The sequence below is a fragment of the Carlito syrichta genome, unplaced genomic scaffold (genome assembly GCF_000164805.1).
Source record: "Carlito syrichta isolate Samal-C Ts95f unplaced genomic scaffold, Tarsius_syrichta-2.0.1 Scaffold302357, whole genome shotgun sequence".
NCBI classification, from domain to species: Eukaryota; Metazoa; Chordata; class Mammalia; order Primates; family Tarsiidae; genus Carlito; species Carlito syrichta.
In genome coordinates this window covers 73,191-91,653 of record NW_007246453.1, presented here as the reverse complement: position 1 = coordinate 91,653, position 18,463 = coordinate 73,191, and the positions used below count along the sequence as shown (strand labels likewise).

At 35.8% G+C, this 18,463-nt stretch overlaps 1 protein-coding gene across 2 annotated transcripts in view; it reads right to left on the bottom strand.

Annotated features, from left to right (window-relative positions):
* Nucleotides 1-2,746: 2,746 nt before the first annotated feature.
* The window catches only part of TNPO1 (transportin 1), a 55,879-nt gene continuing 40,162 nt past the window's right edge, over nucleotides 2,747-18,463 (bottom strand). The window contains exons 19-23 of one of the 2 annotated variants that reach the window (XR_002481882.1): nucleotides 17,480-17,555; nucleotides 16,493-16,597; nucleotides 13,670-13,744; nucleotides 12,603-12,745; nucleotides 2,747-8,410 (exon numbers count right to left, since the gene is read on the bottom strand). Coding sequence is in view for 1 of the 2 variants with exons in the window: in XM_021711550.1 (XP_021567225.1) it covers nucleotides 12,638-12,745; nucleotides 13,670-13,744; nucleotides 16,498-16,597; nucleotides 17,480-17,555 (359 nt within the window). In the remaining variant the exon portion in view is untranslated. The remainder of the gene's footprint in view (nucleotides 8,411-12,602; nucleotides 12,746-13,669; nucleotides 13,745-16,492; nucleotides 16,598-17,479; nucleotides 17,556-18,463) is intronic. The other variant, XM_021711550.1, reaches the window with a different exon arrangement.

Genomic DNA, 18,463 nt, shown 5'->3' with positions numbered 1-18,463 from the left:
ATGATGCCCTGGCCCCATTGGTTTGGAACACCACTTGCACTCCAACTTCCAGTTTTCACCTTCAGCGAGGTTCTCCCCGCTGCACTCCAGCTGCCCACTCTACTTGTCATGGCTCACACCAAATACCAGACCGTTTCTCTTCGGATCAAGGGCAAAGCTACTCTTCCAGCGGCTCCAGGAGGCCAAGTCTTGAGAGCCATCTGGGATCCTGCCTGGACAACCCACGTCCAGGATGCTGGCGTCTCTTTTTTGGTCTCTCCCTCCTTAAAACACATCCGGATGCCCAACCACCTTCCACTTCCCTGCCACCACCCTTAACTTCCCCCTGTTCACAACAGCATTTCTCAGATGTCTGCCTGCTTCCACCTTTGTATGGCAGTCTATTTTGAATCGGTGGCGCCACTTTTCATCTCCTTTTTTTCTTTTGAGTTGGAGTCTCACTCCCTGGCCCAGACTGGAGTGCAGCGGCCGCTCCCGGCCACAGCAGCCCTGACCCGCTGGGCTCCGGCGATCCTTCCGCCTCAGCCTCCCAAGCAGCTGGAACTACAGGCGCGCGCTACCACACCCGGCCGATTTTTTGATTGAATGTAGAGATGAGGTCTTGCCAAGTTGCCCTGGCGGGTCTCGAACCCGCAGGCTCAGGCAATCCACTCACCTCAGCCTCCCAAAGATGCAGGGATGACAGGCTTAGCCACTGAGCCCGGCTTGTGCCACTTGTCTACCACCAAACCCTGCAATGGTCCCTTACATCACTCAAGTGTAATACTAACCAACACTACCTGGTCTTCCAGTTACATCTTAGATCCACGACTTTCTCCCTTACTCTGGGTGCTCAGGTTATTCCTCTTTCCTTTGCAATACACGTCACACACGTTAATGGGGGCATTTGTCCTTACTGCTCCCTTTCCTCTAAGTACTCTCCCCTAGACACCCACAGGATCAACTCCCTTGCGTTTTTGCTCACATGACATCCTCTCGAACCTCTTTAACCCACTGGAAACAGCAAGCCTCTCCCACTAGGACCACCTTCCATCTCCTGTCCTTTTTTCTCATGGACACGTAACAGATGCATGGAAACATATAAGCATGAGGACACTTGCTACAACTTTAAGAATGGAAAATCAGAAATAACTTGCTAATGCCCAAAAGACAGTTGTGTAAACTGCTAATAAAATATTATGTAGGTATGTTAATGTACATATTAAACAGGAAATCTGAATATAACTGAAAACAATGGAAATTCACTGTATTATATATATACACACAAAAATACTAACAGTGGTTTTATCACTGGGTAGCTGCATTAAAATTCATTTCAGATTGTTCACTTGTCTTTCTTAAACTACTTGTTTACAATGAAGTTCTTCATAACATAGAAATGAATTACATTAATGACTAGCCCGAAAGCCTAAAACTTCTTAGTATAACAATTCTTACTTGTATCAGTCTTGCCAATGGTTTAGGAACTGTGTCTTCCAATTGTGATTTACAGATTGTGTCTGTCTGAATACTGGAGATCTTTTAGGAGGTTGACATCAAGTTAACATAAGCCTCAGAGATTAAGGATTACAAAATGACAGTGAGAGCTTCAGCAATTCCCATATTCCACGGTCTAGTACACAAAGGAAATCTAAGCTCAAAGCTGTGTCATTCCAACTGACACCTTTCCAACCATTCCTAAAGAATCACATGAAATGTACATTGCAGTCAGATTACTGATCAATTGTCTCATATTCAACTCATTACAAGATAAAAATGCCTGTCGGTTCAAAAACTGTTAAGGCAGACTTATTCATTTATCACTAAGATGGTTTAATCACCGGAACTGAGAAGAAAAAGATTGCTTGCATAAAACCAAAAGGACTTTAGTTTCACTAAAAAGTCAAAGGCTTAAGAAAGGATTTTTAGCTTCAGGCACAATTTCTCTAAGACTGTAGCAACAAATTAGAATCTTGAATGACTAATGATTAGGTTGATTTTAGTTATCTTCTTCCACAACTCAAGTCATGAATTCTGGAATCTAAAGCTGTTGAAGATGCGTTTCAGAACATGATACTCAAGTTCCAAATGTCTTTTCTGATCATCACAATAGATTTATGGCAAATATATCCAAGCCTCACTTCTTTGTTTTTGGGCTGCACTGATCTCATCTTAGACTCTTTCCTGTTCAAAAGTGTTCTAAATCTCAAATAAGACTACTTGACAGTTACGCACACGTGGTCCCTGAAATATATTAATACGTTTAATTTTAATTAGTAACAAGCAACTGTATTAATAAATTACATCCCAAAGAGGAAACTATTACTTTTATAAATGTTAATTTCCAAAATTACAAATCTTAAAATTTTTAAGGCTAAAAAGGAAGCCTTAATAGGACATACATTCATACACACTCATGCAATCTATTCTCACATCTGTTTTATATTCACAATGTCACCTTTAATTCTTTTTTTGCAGAGCAGTGTCTTTCCCATCCTCAGATGAACTTAGAATCAACTGTTTAAAATGTATCAATAATCAGAGTTAAAATGTGTGGAAAAATGGTTTTTTACTACACTATACAAATAAGAAAATACTTGATTTTAAAAAATAAATGATGTTAAACAAGAGTGTACTAATGTGTAAGCTAAGGGGGAAAAAACCTCAAACAAAAAACAAAACACACACTGAAGGCCTACCTGGACCCAAAACAGGGTAGGGAGAAAGAAAGCTCATTTCCTTTCATTAAAAATCAGAGTGCAACATCTATAGTTAAACAACTTTATTAACATAGTCAAGCAGTGATTAACATTCACATCTATTATGTCACATCATACAAATGTAAATACAAAATTACTACAGTACAATATATATTCTCTGCATGATCCAAAATATTTGGTGGCCCCAAAAAACTCTCTTTAAAATTCAGCAGCTTATCAAAAATTAAAACCGTATTCTATTTAAAATGAAGATCTGTTAGCACAGAGTTAGACTTCAAGAAATATCAATTTAGTACAGTTTGAGAAGTTGCAGGAGGATATGTTTGAAGGACACATTCTAACATAGTGTGGCAGGTACAGGAAACATCAGATTTAAAGCTTTTAAGCATAACTCATACAACCTAAGTTGTCAGCAGAAAGATCCAGTTATTTATAACTAAAGCTAACACTACTAAATTATTGCACCCAATGTTAACATATTAAGTGTAAAACTGTTTTAAAATATGAAGTGAAATCATTTAACACGTTTAAACATCTTTTCTCACAAGATGAGTCTATTAAGCAAAATTAATTATACAGTATTGTCTAATAATTATCTCCGTAAAAATCACTCAAGCTCAATTTGGTTACATATTCACAAAGGAAAACAACAACAAAGTAATATGAGGAAAGTACAGTGGAACCCCTTTATGAGGCCAGTATTAGAAGGGGACCAACACTGCCTTATAGGCTAACCATGTTATAATAGTAGGCTTTTAGAAAGATGTAAGACCTGTAAAACAGCTAATCCTGCATAATACCAAGCCACAGTATAAGTAGATTCCATGGTAGATAAACAAAAACTGTTAATAAAGCGAAAACTACTGGTTTTCTATTTAGTGATATACTGCTTGGCAAACAGATTTGGCTTGGTTTTAAAATATACAAGAGGTGAGAAAAATAAATCACCATTTTAACTTCTCTCAAGCTTATGCATACATTCAACTATTATGCATCTGTTTAAACACAATACATTCTGAGATACAAACCACAATAAACAGTTGCTGTAATTTAAATGTATACCTTAAAAATTAGGATGTATAATAATTAGGCATAAAGAATTATCTACATGTAAATAATGCCAATGGGGTAAAGATCCATACAAGACAAAAAATTAGTCACAAGTCACCTGGAAAGTGTACAGGTGAATAAAACCAACTTTTATGTAAAAATTAATTTTAAAGAGGCATTAGAAGTATCTTCATATTTAATACAATATAAAAATGCACTAAGTTGGTATACAATGCTATATTGCATGGTACTAGATAATATTGTTAACAACACAGCTCCTTGATCTCATTTTTCATTTAGGTTATCCCAGGCCTTTAGCAACTCAAAGACCACAGTTTTCTTAAGCTTAAGCGGTTCCAAGCCTACACCTTCTGTAACAGTACTAGCAACAGTTAGTGTTTTCCACCCTTGTATAATTTGCAAAAATAATTCAGTAAGCAAAGCTGTGTGTTTTAAAGTACTACCAAAGGAAGGATTTAAATTTCAGTTATGCATGATACACTCTTCTCTTGGGAAGAGTGTTTTTGCACCATTATCTGTTAATACATTCAATATGAATAATATAGATTAGCTATGTGAAGCAAAAAATCACTTTTTCCTCATGGCAAAGGACTTACAATTTAGGCTAAGAGCTTAAGACTTAATTAGTTTAATTCTGGCATTTCTGCTAAGCACAATAATTTTTTATAGGGGAGAAAAATGTCCACTTTCCTATTTTGAAGATTTGGAGAAAATGAGAACCAAACTTTACTCATTTTCAGGTAAATCTGCAAGCAAAATGTTTGACAGGAGGGCTTTATACCATCCCAGTCTATTAGAATAACAGGAAAAAACAAAAACCCAGCCTAAATGGGAAGATTCTCAATGAAAGACACTAAAAAACAAACATGACAACCCTTTATAAGCGTATGTCACCAAAGCAAAAATGATACAAGAGTATTCACCTGAGATAAAACTTGTATCTGAATATTTTATAACTGAGTAGACAAAGCATTTCAAGAGGAAAGTCAGTTGAAATTAGTTTAAAATATAGATCTGATCCTATTTTACAATATATGCAATTTAAGCAATTCAGATCAATGAAAAAGTCTTAACCAAAAAAATCACAGTGTTGATCAATATGTTAATTACAAAATGTGTGCTACTTGTTTTGCTTTAAGATGCAATGGCTTGGTTAAGTGTTTTGAAATTTATCCTTCTGAAATCTAACTTGCGTAACAAAATCAAGTAGCAATAATGTAAAGCATCAGAACTGGCTCTTAAAGATTATTTACAAGTTGATTATCTGGGAAATAACCAACCAAAAATATAAAAAAGTGATTTTTTTTTTTACACAATATGAAGTCATTAAAGAGATTAGACAATACAAAAAGCAAAAGTCTTTCCTGAATAAATGAATACCTGTGGCACTAAATTCACTTGCTAATGGACTTTAACATGGAACTGCCAAACATGCATTTAAATTACATTAAATACACTTTCTGTTTCCAACTTAGGTTGATCAGCAGCTTTTGTTCTGTTAGAATCCTTCAAAGAGAGAAGCTCAAACAGGAAAAAGAAGGCATATATAAAACAGTAAACACTGACCTCCTGAGGTTCCTACAACATACAAATATTCAAGTAGAAAATCTACATCACTCAGCAGCGGCTATTTCTGTAGCTGGGCACACTAACAGCATTTGAGTGTGTAAGGAGCAGATGAAGTAAGCCGTGCTTTAAGCATGCCAAGAGGCAGAAACACTGGAATGTAACAAAGACAAACTCACAATTTCATAGACAGTCAGTCAACAGTCAAAACTATTAAGACTATACCACAAGACTTAAGTTGCTTTGTATATATATCCCATGATGTATTAGGTTTTATCAGAATAAATGCTAAATCAGGGCTTACCTCAAAAGATAACTTAAATGGCTTCTGCAAATTCCTGTTCTATACTATGTATCTGAAACATGGTATAAATTAGGAAGAAACAATAACCTCAAGGGGGGAAAAATATACAAAAAACCCCAACCCAATCTGAGGTTGCCAGTCATATTTACTTAATTTTATTTTCTAATAATTTCCTTTAAGTTTCAAAACACATCAAAGTGACTCCAAAAAAGGGGTCACATTCTTATAATGTTATTCATCTGACTAATTGGAAACTAATTTTTAATCAGACAGGTGACAATACTGCTTTTAGCCAATATAGAATTTTCAATCACAGGTCCAGATAACTTTACTGAAAGTTGTTTTACGTTTTAGAGAAAAATTTGGCCATTTCTTTCATTTAAAATATTACTTATTTCAGAATATTAAAAGAGTTTTCATATTAAGCTCTTAAAAAGTATGTGAAGTACTACAGAATATCACTATAGTTTAAGGATAAAATAGGTACCCTATTCAATCAATAATTAAAAACTAACCAGGAAGCAAATTTTGAGCTCCCAATGAAGCGATGGTCCTAGAAATCAAAATGCCACATACGGTTTAAAGCTTATGTTTTGTTTTGTTTTTTAATTGGATGTTACAAAATAATTTCAGGCTCTACAGACTGAAATTTGCAAAGCCAAAGTAGAGGAAAGGAGGTGAAAGAACATGTTTAAAAACACACACACACACACAACAAAAACCTTTCTGCATGCTCCCATGCGTTTGAAATTTTTTGAAACAGTATAAATTCACACACACACAGTTCGAACTTCAGTGCAATGGCAGTATCATTCAACACTTTTAGAGAATAGAACCATGCAAAGAGGAGCAACTGCTTATAAAAATGGTTATTCAGTATTTATTCTGCAATGCAAAGGTGACAAACTAAAATATAAAAAGGCTGTTATGGCTTAACATTTTTGTTGCAGATTAAATATGCAGCATTGAAAAATGGAAAGGTGTGGCTTCATCTCTGACCAGCAGAGTTAAAAAGAAAAATCTCTCCATTTTCCTTCATCATCATGGGATACACTGCTCAGGCAATCCAAATTAATAAAGACTTGCACTTTCATATGGACACAAGATCAAGTGTACCAGTTAGGTTTTCACATTCACAGTATATAAGAAAATACACATGAAAGGAAAAGTAAAGGGTTAACTTAACAAGGATTTATTCACAGGAATACATGTAAGTAGAGGAAAATAACAGAAAAGCTAAACAAATGAAATGAAGAGGATCCAAACCAACTTTCACTCTGTAGCTTTTGACTTGCACCCTGTGTGCAAACATCTAGGGCACAGAGGGCCACCAACATGCGCCAATACAGTGTAGGAACCCTGCATTACATCCATTAACTCAAACATATCTTTAAGATCATGCTTTGAACAAAAAAAAGAAAGCTTAGAAGGCAATATGTTGAGTGGGAATAAACATGGAAATATAGCAATCATTTTTCAACTTCTACAATTGTCTTTATGTGCCAACTAACATTTATGTAGCCTTTTACAGATCTTTTACCATGTAATTTAATTTTTAAGTTTTGATAAAATCACTAGTAGTATATAACCATGCAGAAAGCACATCACACTGACAGCACAGAGGCAAAGATTTTGCACAGGTATATCAGCTTTCCACATTGTGCAGGTTACACACAATACAATATCAATCTTATTCCTAACAGATCCTAAAAAAGATATTTCAAGGCCTAGCTGTAAACTACAGTACTTTATATATCTATATTCTTAATAAAAATAAAATCCACAAATCTTAAAAAGGAATTTTAAATGCAGGGCTATGTTGAATTGGTAAACTGCAACACAAACTGGCGCAACACAGGTAAATGATACCAACCTCACTCTATGTGATGCAAGCATGCTACTTTCCCACTAATTTAAATGACTTTCAATCACTATGAGCCAGAATGCATGCCTGAACCTTAAACTGCACTTTGAAAATGACGTCTTGGCCTAGAAATTAAATCTAATGAAGTACAACCATCAAATCATATCCACTACATTAATGTTTAATGCAAAATTAAGATGTCATCTTTAGTTTGATACACCCAACCCTATTTATTCCTCCCTCCCTGCCCGCCCACAAAGGTAAAAGGAGTGACTCATTTGGCATTTCACAGGGTGCTTGTTTAAATTTGTTTTGTTTTACTTCCAACTTTTTTGGGGGGTACCTTAAATTGTAACTTCCAAGAACCTACTTCTACTATGGGAAGGCAAGCTGATTTTGATTCTATTAGTTTTGCTTAATTCTTCATCAGCATGCAAAACAAGGCCCCACCAAGTGGAAAAATTTATATGAAAACCTTTAAATTAAAAAAAAAAGTTTCTTTACTGCTTGTAACCCCCATTCTTAGGTTTCCTTCATTGTGCGCTATAGAATTTTTCCTCTTTCTTATCCCTATGCATCACTTATATGGTTCTTGTTTTGGTACAATTCCCCATAATATTCCAGAATGTACTGTTTTGTGAGCAGACTAAATAGATTTTTTTTTTTTTGCTTCTTCACATCCAGTTCGGAGTTGTAATTGGAGACAGATTTCCACCCACAAAGGCTCCAGATGTTAAAACGTTTCCCAACATCGACTTAATACAGTGACGGCAACACCTCCCTCCCACCCCTCCCAGTAGGGTTGGGATTGTACTGCATTCCCTACTGGTTTACCCTTCCCCCCTGTAAAGGGCAACATTTTCCCTGGGTGCAGAGGCTCCCTCATAGTCTCCAAGACTGAAGGACCTACAAGAAAAAGAACAACAAAAAAAATTTATCTTTAACAATCACTTATCTCACCAAGCCAGTGGAACACAAAATTAATCAAATAGTAATGCTATCTTTACTTATAAACAAAAAGAGAAACATGCTAGTCAATTAGAACTATGCTTCTTCCTTCTCTTAGAGTTCTGAATTGTCACCTGCATCAGGTATAAAAAGTGAGGGCACACTGGAGACACGAGAGAGCTGTGTGGCACTTTGTATAGTTGAAATGTGCTTTGTTAATTCTTTAACCCAAGACTGCAAAACAAGACCCAACAGGAACTGGTTATGTCTTATGTAACAAATTGCCTTACTTTCTTCAAAATTAAGTAGCACCTCCTTTAGGAAATCATTTTCCTTAGTGAGAATTAAAAAGCTCCCTTTTTTCAGCATTCCCAGTAACAAAAATTCAAAATCAATCAAGAAATAAAGAAGCATTATTTATTTTGGCTTGTCTGATGTTTAACCCAAGGTGTTACCAGAAGTGTCCATTACCACAGCAGGGTCAGCACACTCAGCAAATGTTAAAAAGTCAATGTTGGGTTACACCTGTAATCCCACCACTGTGGGAAGCTGAGGCGAAAGAACTGTTTGAGCCCAAGAGACCAGCCTAAGCAACATAGTGAGACCTTGTCTCTACAAAAAAAAAATAAATAATTGGGTGTGGTGGTATGTGCCCGCAGTCCTAGCTACTTGGGAGGCTGAAGTGGAAGAACTGCTTGAGCCCAGGAGTTTGAGATCAGCCAGGACAATGCAGTGAGAACTTGTCCCTAGAGAAAATAAAAAAACTAGTTGGGCATGGTGGCTCACGCCTGTAGTCCCAGCTATCCAGAAGGCTGAGGTGGAAGGATCACGAGGAGCCCAGGAGGTTGAGGCTGCAGTGATTGTGTCACAGCACTCCATCTGGGCAACAGAGTGAGAGAGACTCTGTCTCCAAAGAGGGTAGGAAGGGAAAAAAAAGGAAATGTCAACATTTGCCTTCTTGATGTTCCTAGTTAGTTATTATTCCCACCCTATTTTGCTTGGTTATTTCCTGTATCATCCGAATGCTTGATTTTTCTGATAAGAAGTTTTGTTAATGCTAACATAGTTTTAATGACAAAAAGAACATTAAGAAATAAGATTCCGGGAAGATTTAAACTACTGCTTAATATAGTGGTGCTTTCTCAACAAAACTCTGTTACCCCCCTCATGCTAAACTTTGGAAATTAAGAACATTCACGTGAATTTGTAGAGGGAGATAATATCCTCGGTGGAGAGGCACAAATGAACCCCACTTTTTCCTGCCTCTGAAAAAAGGGACGAGTGCAAAAAGGCACAAATAAAAGGTAGTGAGTGATTCACTTCTACGTCTAATCAGAACACTGAGAATTATTTCACACCTTGTCTTACAACAATTCATTCATGATTGGTAATGAGATCACAGAGGTAGTAAGTATACACACACTTAAGACTTACTAGTAGCTCACTGTTGAATCTTAAGGCTACGAGTCATTCTTATCTGTGGTATTCTCAAAATTTAAGATCAAGTGAATCCAGCTGATTTCTAAAATGCCAAAGCCACAAAACAGCTCTGAGGTCTCGAGACCAAAGTGGGACAACACACACAAAGGACTCTGAGACAATCCAGAGGCTGCAAGCCCATTTCTATTGCCTTCTACATTAGACAACTTGGATGGTAAAATCTTGCCAGGCTTAAAATCTAGCTCAGAGCCAACAAGCAAGCAAGTAAACAAAAACTTCAGTTTTTTTTTTTTTTTTTTGGAGTTGGAGTCTCACTCTACCACCCAGGCTGGAGTGCAGTGGCATGCCCACCGCCACACCAGCATCAACCAACCTGCTGGGCTCAGGAGATCCTTCCGTGTCAGCCTTCCACGTAGCCAGAACTATAGGAGTGCGCCACCATGCCCGGCTAATTTTTGAGTTATTGTAGAGACGAGGTCTCGCCAAGTTGCCCAGGTGGGTCTCGAACCTTCGGGCTCAGGCAATCCCCTCACCTCGGCCTCCCAGAGTGGTGAGATGGCAGGGTTGGGCCACTGCACCCGGCCCCAAAACTTCAGTTTAACGTGAAGTCCAACTCAAGTTGGCGCACAAATTCTGCACACCATTCAGCGCATCCTCTGGCTTCCAGCCGAGTATGTCTTAGTTCACGTTCAAAACCTAAAGATGAATGTCAAAACCCCAGTACACGATATACTGGCCCATGTTTCTAAACTTTACTGAGCCAACTGAGGGTGCTAGACAAGATACTAACTTCTGGAATTATAAATAATTCAGTATTAAATCAACAGCATAACTGAATGACAAAACTGAAGTTAACTGATGAGGACTGTTAGTTCCACTGAAGTACAAAAAGCCTCCAACATCCCAAATCAAAACAGGACCTTGCAGTAACTATTTTAAAACAAAGTGCTGGACACATGGTAGGTGGTTCAATAAAACATGTTGAAAAATATGAAGCCAAAGCCCAAGTTTCAATTCTACTTGGGTTTTCCTTAAAGCTCACAATACAGAAAGTTCTCAGTATATCAGAGACTATAAATTAAAGCTTGAAAATGGAACGATTTTTTTTTTTTTTTGAGTTGGAGTCTCACTCGGTCGCCCAGACTAGAGTGCAGTGGCCGCTGCCAGCCACCGCAGCCTTGCCTGCTGGGCTCCTGCGATCCTTCCGCCTCAGTCTTCCGAGTAGCCGGAATTACAGGCCCATGCTACCACGCCCGGCTGATTTTTTTATTTATTGTAGAGATGAGGTCTCGCTGCCCAGGTGGGTCTCGAAACCGCAGGCTCAGGCAATCCACTCACCTCAGCCTCCCAAAGGCGCGGGATTACAGGCTGAGCCACCAAGTCCGGCTAATGGAACGATTTTTATCTAACTACTGTGAATGCTGATGAGTGCAGGGTAAAAATCTTTATTTTTTTTTTTGAGTTGGAGTCTCACTTTGTCACCCGGACTGGAGTGCAGTGGCCACTCCCAGCCACCGCAGCCTCAACCTGCTGGGCTCCGGCAAACCTTCTGCCTCAGCCTTCCGAGTAGCTGGAACTACAGGCGCACGCTACCATGCCCGACTAATTTTTTTTATTTATTGTAGCGATGAGGTCTTGCCAAGTTGCCCAGGCGGGTGTCGAACCCTCGGGCTCAGGTAATCCACTCACCTCAGCCTCCCAAGGTGCGGGATTACAGGCTGAGCCACTGAGCCTGGCTTAAAATCCTCAATAATAATAAAAAAAGACTGGTGAAGTGAGAAATTCAACCAATGTACCAACACAAACTTCTTTCTACCTAGGATTCAAACTGGAGTCATTCATTTTATCTAAAATGAATATCTAGCCTTTACTTAAGTAATTTTAACCCTTTGCACTCGATGGGGGACATCGTAATCTAGCAAACCACTTGGATGTCCCCTCTCAGGGCACATCAAGAAATTGTTGGTGATTATACAGGACAAACATATGCTAGCACAAATTTTTCAAAAATGTACGTTTCCTTGAAGATTTCCATTCAAATTGCATGAACAAGCAAATAAAGAGATGGAATATACATGCTGAGATACACGTTGAAAAATATCACCTGCATTACATAGAAAGAGAATGTGTCAAGTACTTTCACAGTGGTATACAGAGTAGACAATAAAGCACATATTAATGTGGGAGGAAGAAAACAAGACTGCATTGTCTACTCGAATAGAAAAACACCGAGTGGAAGACATCCAGCAAGTTACCACTGCACAACATGTATCAATGAACTTACAATGCATGCTGTTGACTGTTTCACATGTTAGAAAAACATATGATACAAATATCATAAATAAGCTCTTCAATGTCCAAAATTCCATTATAAGTCAAATACCATTAAAACAAATAATTAGTTCCAATGCTATACTGTTTAATATGAAGTGATTCGCTTTTCACTATTTCGTTAAAAAGTGCTATCAAGCTGTTGGTAGATGACCCGCGAGATTTCTCCAAGTGCAAAGGGCTAAATTTAAAGTACAATATAACACAATATTAGCCTGTATTTTATTCTGCCCTTATAACAAATAGCTTTTTAATACTGAGTAACTCAGCAGTTTGAGATTATAGTTCTACATAAATTTAGTTCATCCTGAAATTTTTTTCCCTTCCATAATCTTAGTCATACATGACACTGAAAATTTCTAAATTTCCCATAACTTACCCCTAATTTTGGGACTGCAGCTTAAGTGTATTAGATTAAACACCATAAAAAGCTGCAAGACGCTCTTTCAATGGAAGAGGAAACTGGTCAGAGAAACGCCTCCAATTTTCATCCCCAACTTGATTTTTAAATCCATGAAGGATCTGTAAAGAGTGAAAAACAATTTTTCAATAACAAAAGAGAAAAACTACATAGCTTCTAAAATTCAGCCCTACTGATTTTATTATTTTTAAATTTTACTCATTTTAAAGTAGTAATTCTCAGTGTTTGCTTCTACACCATTCCATGAAGTTGTCATGAAGTACCTGATAATATATGGGGGACCCAAAAAAAACCTGAAATTATCTCTTGGAGGGTGGGCCCCTGGTATTACGGGTTTCCCTCCATTAGGTAAGTGTTCTAGGAACTCATCAGCATCATTGTACCAGCGAGCATTGTTTTGAGAGGCTGCATTAAGACTTCAGTGAATTTCCTCCAAGGAAAATGTTTTGCCAGTGTGGAACAGTTGAAACAAACAAACAAAAAAGGCAGAAAGCACTAAAAGGCATCAAAATTGACAAATTCAAACTGTTCTGAATAGAGGAGAAAGCATCTCAATAGGTGTATTGCATCAAACACAGATTACTTTGAAGGTGACTGATGTTTAAATATGTAAGAATACACAATTTTTAATGAATAAATTCTGGGGTTTTTTGGGGGGTCCCCTTTCATATGCTTAGACTTTGCTTTTAAATGTGGAAGCCACTTAGATGTACTCTGCTTAATAGTTTCAGGTTGTACCTCAAATCTCAGACACTCATCCTAAAGACCATACACCATTTTTTCTAAGTGGGATGCATTAGTGGTACTGCTGGGGAAAATACTTCCAAAGTGCATGCTCTATAAATAGTGTCACTGCTGTATCATAAGAAAAGATTGAGCAAACTTTGTTGCCAAGAAAAAAGGTTGTATTAAGTAATTTACCAATAATGATTTGAGAGCCTAAGTTTCATATAAAATGCAAACACAATTGAAAGTTTTTCACCAAGATTTTAACAGTCAAAACATCATAAAGGTTTATCAGTTACCTTACAGAACATATCTCTGAGATCATCTTTTGGGTTAATCCATGATGCAACAGCATCACAAAAAAATATAAAATCCTGTAATAAGAAATATATCTTAGATTGATACTGTATTTGTTAAATTCAGCAAAAGATATATGTAAACCTGAGCATTTGTCAGAACAAAGAATCCTAGCTTTAAAAACAAAACACTGACAAGTCAACTATGATCACAAAAAATCAGAAGTGGTCACCTTTAACAGTGGTCCCTATTAGACCATCAATAAACCCCAGAGTAATTTCTCAGAAACAAAGAGCTGAGTGTCGTATGTTCTCGCTCATAAGTGGAACTTGAACAACTACCTGCCATATTACTGTAAGAAAAGGACTGAAAGTGGCAGGAAACTGCGGGGAGTGGGGAGGGGGAAAGGGGAGGTGGGAGTGACAGTAGTCCTTACCTGCCTGGGGAAGGGGGGGCACATCTCATTGATTAAGGGTACCTGCATGGTGAATATTTGTATACCTAGCCCTGAATTGTACCCCACAATTTTAAGTAAAAATTAAAAGGAGGGGGGGAAGGAAAGAAAAAAAATACTCTGGATCTAAAAATAAATAAATAAATAGATAGATAAAAATATATAAATAAACCTCAGCTTATACTGGAATTTAATAAACCTCAGCTTATACTGGAATTTAATAACCTGAATCACACAACAAAATACTCCCCTGTGTAGTTTATGTTTAGCATCAGCAACAGACGGAAAGCACCAAGTCAAAACCCATAAAAATACCTTTACTGAATTAAAGAAAAACATAAAAATCAACGGAAAGCACCAAGTCAAAACCCATAAAAATACCTTTATTGAATTAAAGAAAAACATAAAAATCAATAATCTTAAGAGTTCCAATTGGCCTAGAAATAATTTAAAGCGAGCTAAACAGATACCAAATGAGCTTGATGTGAAATAGAGAAATTAATAGATCTAAATTTCAAGAACGATCTTTAGATAGAAACAAGCAAAACAACCAAAAGTTGGAAGAAAAGTTGTTTAATTACAAACACCCAACCCATACAAGAAGAAAATCTCAATTCTCAATTACTTAAAAGACAAGCAGGCTAATCTAACTACGAGAACAAGATGACAATATGCTGTTAAGTATTTCATTAAAAGTTTTCTCAAATTTTGACCATTATACCGAAACATTAACTGTCAAAACACAAGTGGCAACTATAAATTTTACCATTAAATTCAGAGACTTTACTAATTTCAAAAACAACAAAAAAAATTTACTGATACTAAAAAGGATGTGTATAATACATTTATCCAAGTAACTAAAATGTAAGTTATCAAAGTAACTAAAATGTGATTTGCCTAAAGTGCATGGTTTATTCAAATTATGATTCCGCATATCTTCCAAACATCAACTGACACTAAAAATTTAAACAGATATCTAGAATTTGTGACTGAAATTTTAAATGCAAATAAACCCAATGATATTTCAATTTAACCATATCCAAATAAAGTATGTGAATAAAAATTCAAAACTAAAAATTTCTGCTTTTATTGTTAATTCATAAAGAACAAAAAAATCCCAGTGAGGAGATGCTTTTTAAAAAGACAGTACATGTCTTTTTATAAAACACATTTGAGGTAATATCAAGTTCCAAAGAACTGAAAAAGCAAACTTAATGCTAGGAGGTTATTTTGTAACTAGGGAATGTCTGAAAGTAGCACAAACTTGTTCTAATAGTTAAGTTCTTAATATTTTATGAGTGTAAAATCAGTCAAAAAATATTTTCTAGTACTAATTTGAATGTTTTCAACATCTACCACCTATATCCATTTGAATTTTATAAGCAAGCTGGTAGCTGATGTTTCCAAAACAGAGTTAACAAAACTTAGGATCAAAAGGTCTCAATTTAAGAATGCACTTTTCTCTTGGAAATTAAAGGTTTTTATTTTCTTGAAAATACAGAAATGTAAGAAAGTTATTACTATAAAAGCTTTTTTAGCAGTTGTATCACTCAAGTTGTATCACTTGAGTGTACATTCCTAGACAATTTAGTTTTTCATGCTTCCCTCCCTGACACTACATTTTAAAACGGATTTGATTGATCTTGGATCTCCTGTAAGCTACAGTCTACCCTAACATCCTTTCTTCTCCTTACAATGTATCTGTTGAAAAACTCAGGTATTTAACCTGAAGTCCCACAGTCTGAATTTTGTTCACTGCATACTTATGGTATAGTTCAACATGTTCCTATTTTGTAGGTCTAGCAAACTGGCAGCTGGATCCAGATATCAGACCGGAATACTGCTCAATACTACTGCCAAATAATTAAAATATCTAAATATAACAAATGTTAGGAAGCAACATAAGGATGGATAAACCATAAGTTCTCAAAATTAAAGTAGTTTCAATAGCTGGCTTGTATTTTATTTTATGTGTGATTTTTAAGTTTGAGTCTAAGTAACAGAGAGATAGTATTCTAACTAATTTGGTCACTCTTAAATGTAGATATTCTCAAATTTAGCAGATTCCATGGATGGGAGGCATGTACAAAGTGAATCGATGAGGTCTGAATGTGATGGAAAGAGGCACTGGCCTAATTCAAGACAAGAGTATAACTTTACTTCCCCAATCTCTAGCACTATCTTATTTCATGACAAAAAACATTTTAAAATGTTTAAAAAAGGCATTGCCACTTCAAGATACTAACAAATACATATTTTAAATGTTTAATTTGTGTTTTACTATCTTTGAAAAACTATGTAATATTTCTATGTGTCAAAATATTCCTTCTCTTAAAATTTTATTTAAACATTAAAGGTTAAAAGCAAACACCTTACTTGGATTACGCCACTGGGATTTACACTGATCATGGCACAAATCCCACGGAACGCTGAATCCTTTTCCTCATTGTCTCTTATGTTTCTCAGAGAGGTGCACCTATTGGATTACAGAGCTGAATTCAGTGTTTAAGTAAAAAGCAGGTTCAATCACAATACCAATGGACAGTATTTAATGGAATAAGCACCACAGTATAGATAATGGTTCTATTGTAAAGACTTCAGAAAGCTGAAGTTTCAGTTTCTCATCTTCCTGTTTGTTGAGCCCATCTAATCATTATAAACAGTGAAATTCACATTTTCTTAACAAATTGCATCTATAAAATGGACAACTGATTTGAATCTACCACTTAAACTATTAATGAGCCTCAGCCAAGAATAAATTATCAAATTAACTTTCAATATTATATTATTATGACTTGTATTCCATTAAACACTACTAAAAATGATTTGAGTTGAAAGATTATCAATTGAAAGAAGCAGAACATAGGATATACTGCCACAATATAAACTATTACTATATAACTTATGGTGTAGATGTTTAACTTTTACATTAACAAGCAAATAAGATTTTTATACATAACAAATTTAAACATGTATTTATTAATGCAATCCAAATTTCCAAATTAATTCTAAAAAAGAAACGTAATGCAAAAACCTAAATTTATAGAATATGCATGCATCTTTATTTTTCTGGTGGATATTTAAATGCTTTTTATGTATAATCAAGCTTTTTAACACAGCAAGCATGTGACAATCTTATCCCATGCATCAATTAGTCGTTAGCCACAACATAAAATAAATATACATGACGATGCTATTGAAAAACCTCACAAACCTGATAGGACAAGATTAGTCACATGGTTGGCAATGATTAAGGATTGTGATTTTTGTAACCAACTGAAAATATATCTAAAAGTGAGATAGAGAAAGAAAGAGTGAAGAAAAATGAATTTAAAAAAAAAGATTGAATAATACACACCAGGGTCTTATAAACTGCTGTAGCATGGGGGCCACCTCTTGAGGACAAACGTAACCAAGACGACCAATTGTTATTGCTAAGGTAACGCAATCACGGTTATACACCACCAAACGCCAACCAAGACATGAGCAAATGAGGGGGAAGGAGAAAAAATAAAGAAAAAACAACAAATAACTCAGAAACAGAAACCAACAGAATTTGTGTATGATAATAAACATAAGATTTCACCAGTGTTGTTTATTACCACCCCCTAAAATAAGGGGCAGCAACATATATGGCATACTCTTGGAAAAAGAAAAACAAAAGGAATAAAAAAAAACTCTAAGATTGAGAGAACACCAAAAACCATGAATTGCTTTTGTCGCTCTATCAAGTGTCAAGATATTCTGTTAACAATAAAATGAGCGATTAAATAGATGGATTTAGAGAATCTTCATTCAAAAGCCAGTAAGAATTTAATAATAAAAATCTATGTTTTACTTTCTGAAGAGCTTATCAGTAAAGGTGATTAAATCTGAACTGTCTCAAAACACTTCTCTGAAACTAAAACTTAAAATTTATTTTTGTTTCCCTATATCTTTTTTTTTAAATAAGCAATTTCCATTTTTTGGGAATTATATAGGGAATTTAATCCAAATTTTGGGGGCGCTTAAAAACTTTTGTGGATAACTTTCCCAAACAAACCAGTGGACGTTCATTGCCCGACATAAAAATCAATTGTCAAATTTTAAGTGTCATAGTACTCGATGAATGGATTGGAAAACTGCTAAATTACAATGTCAAATCTCATTCTGACAAACCTCTGATGATAACTCAGGTAGCAATCCACTAACTTCATACTATATTTGACATATATCTGGTATTTAAAATTCTAATAAAGGAAATTTAGACAGTCCACTGCAATGACATATGCTATGCAGATTACAAAAAAAAAATATTATCTTTTTATTCTTTAAAAGGCACAGCACAAAATAGGTAACACAT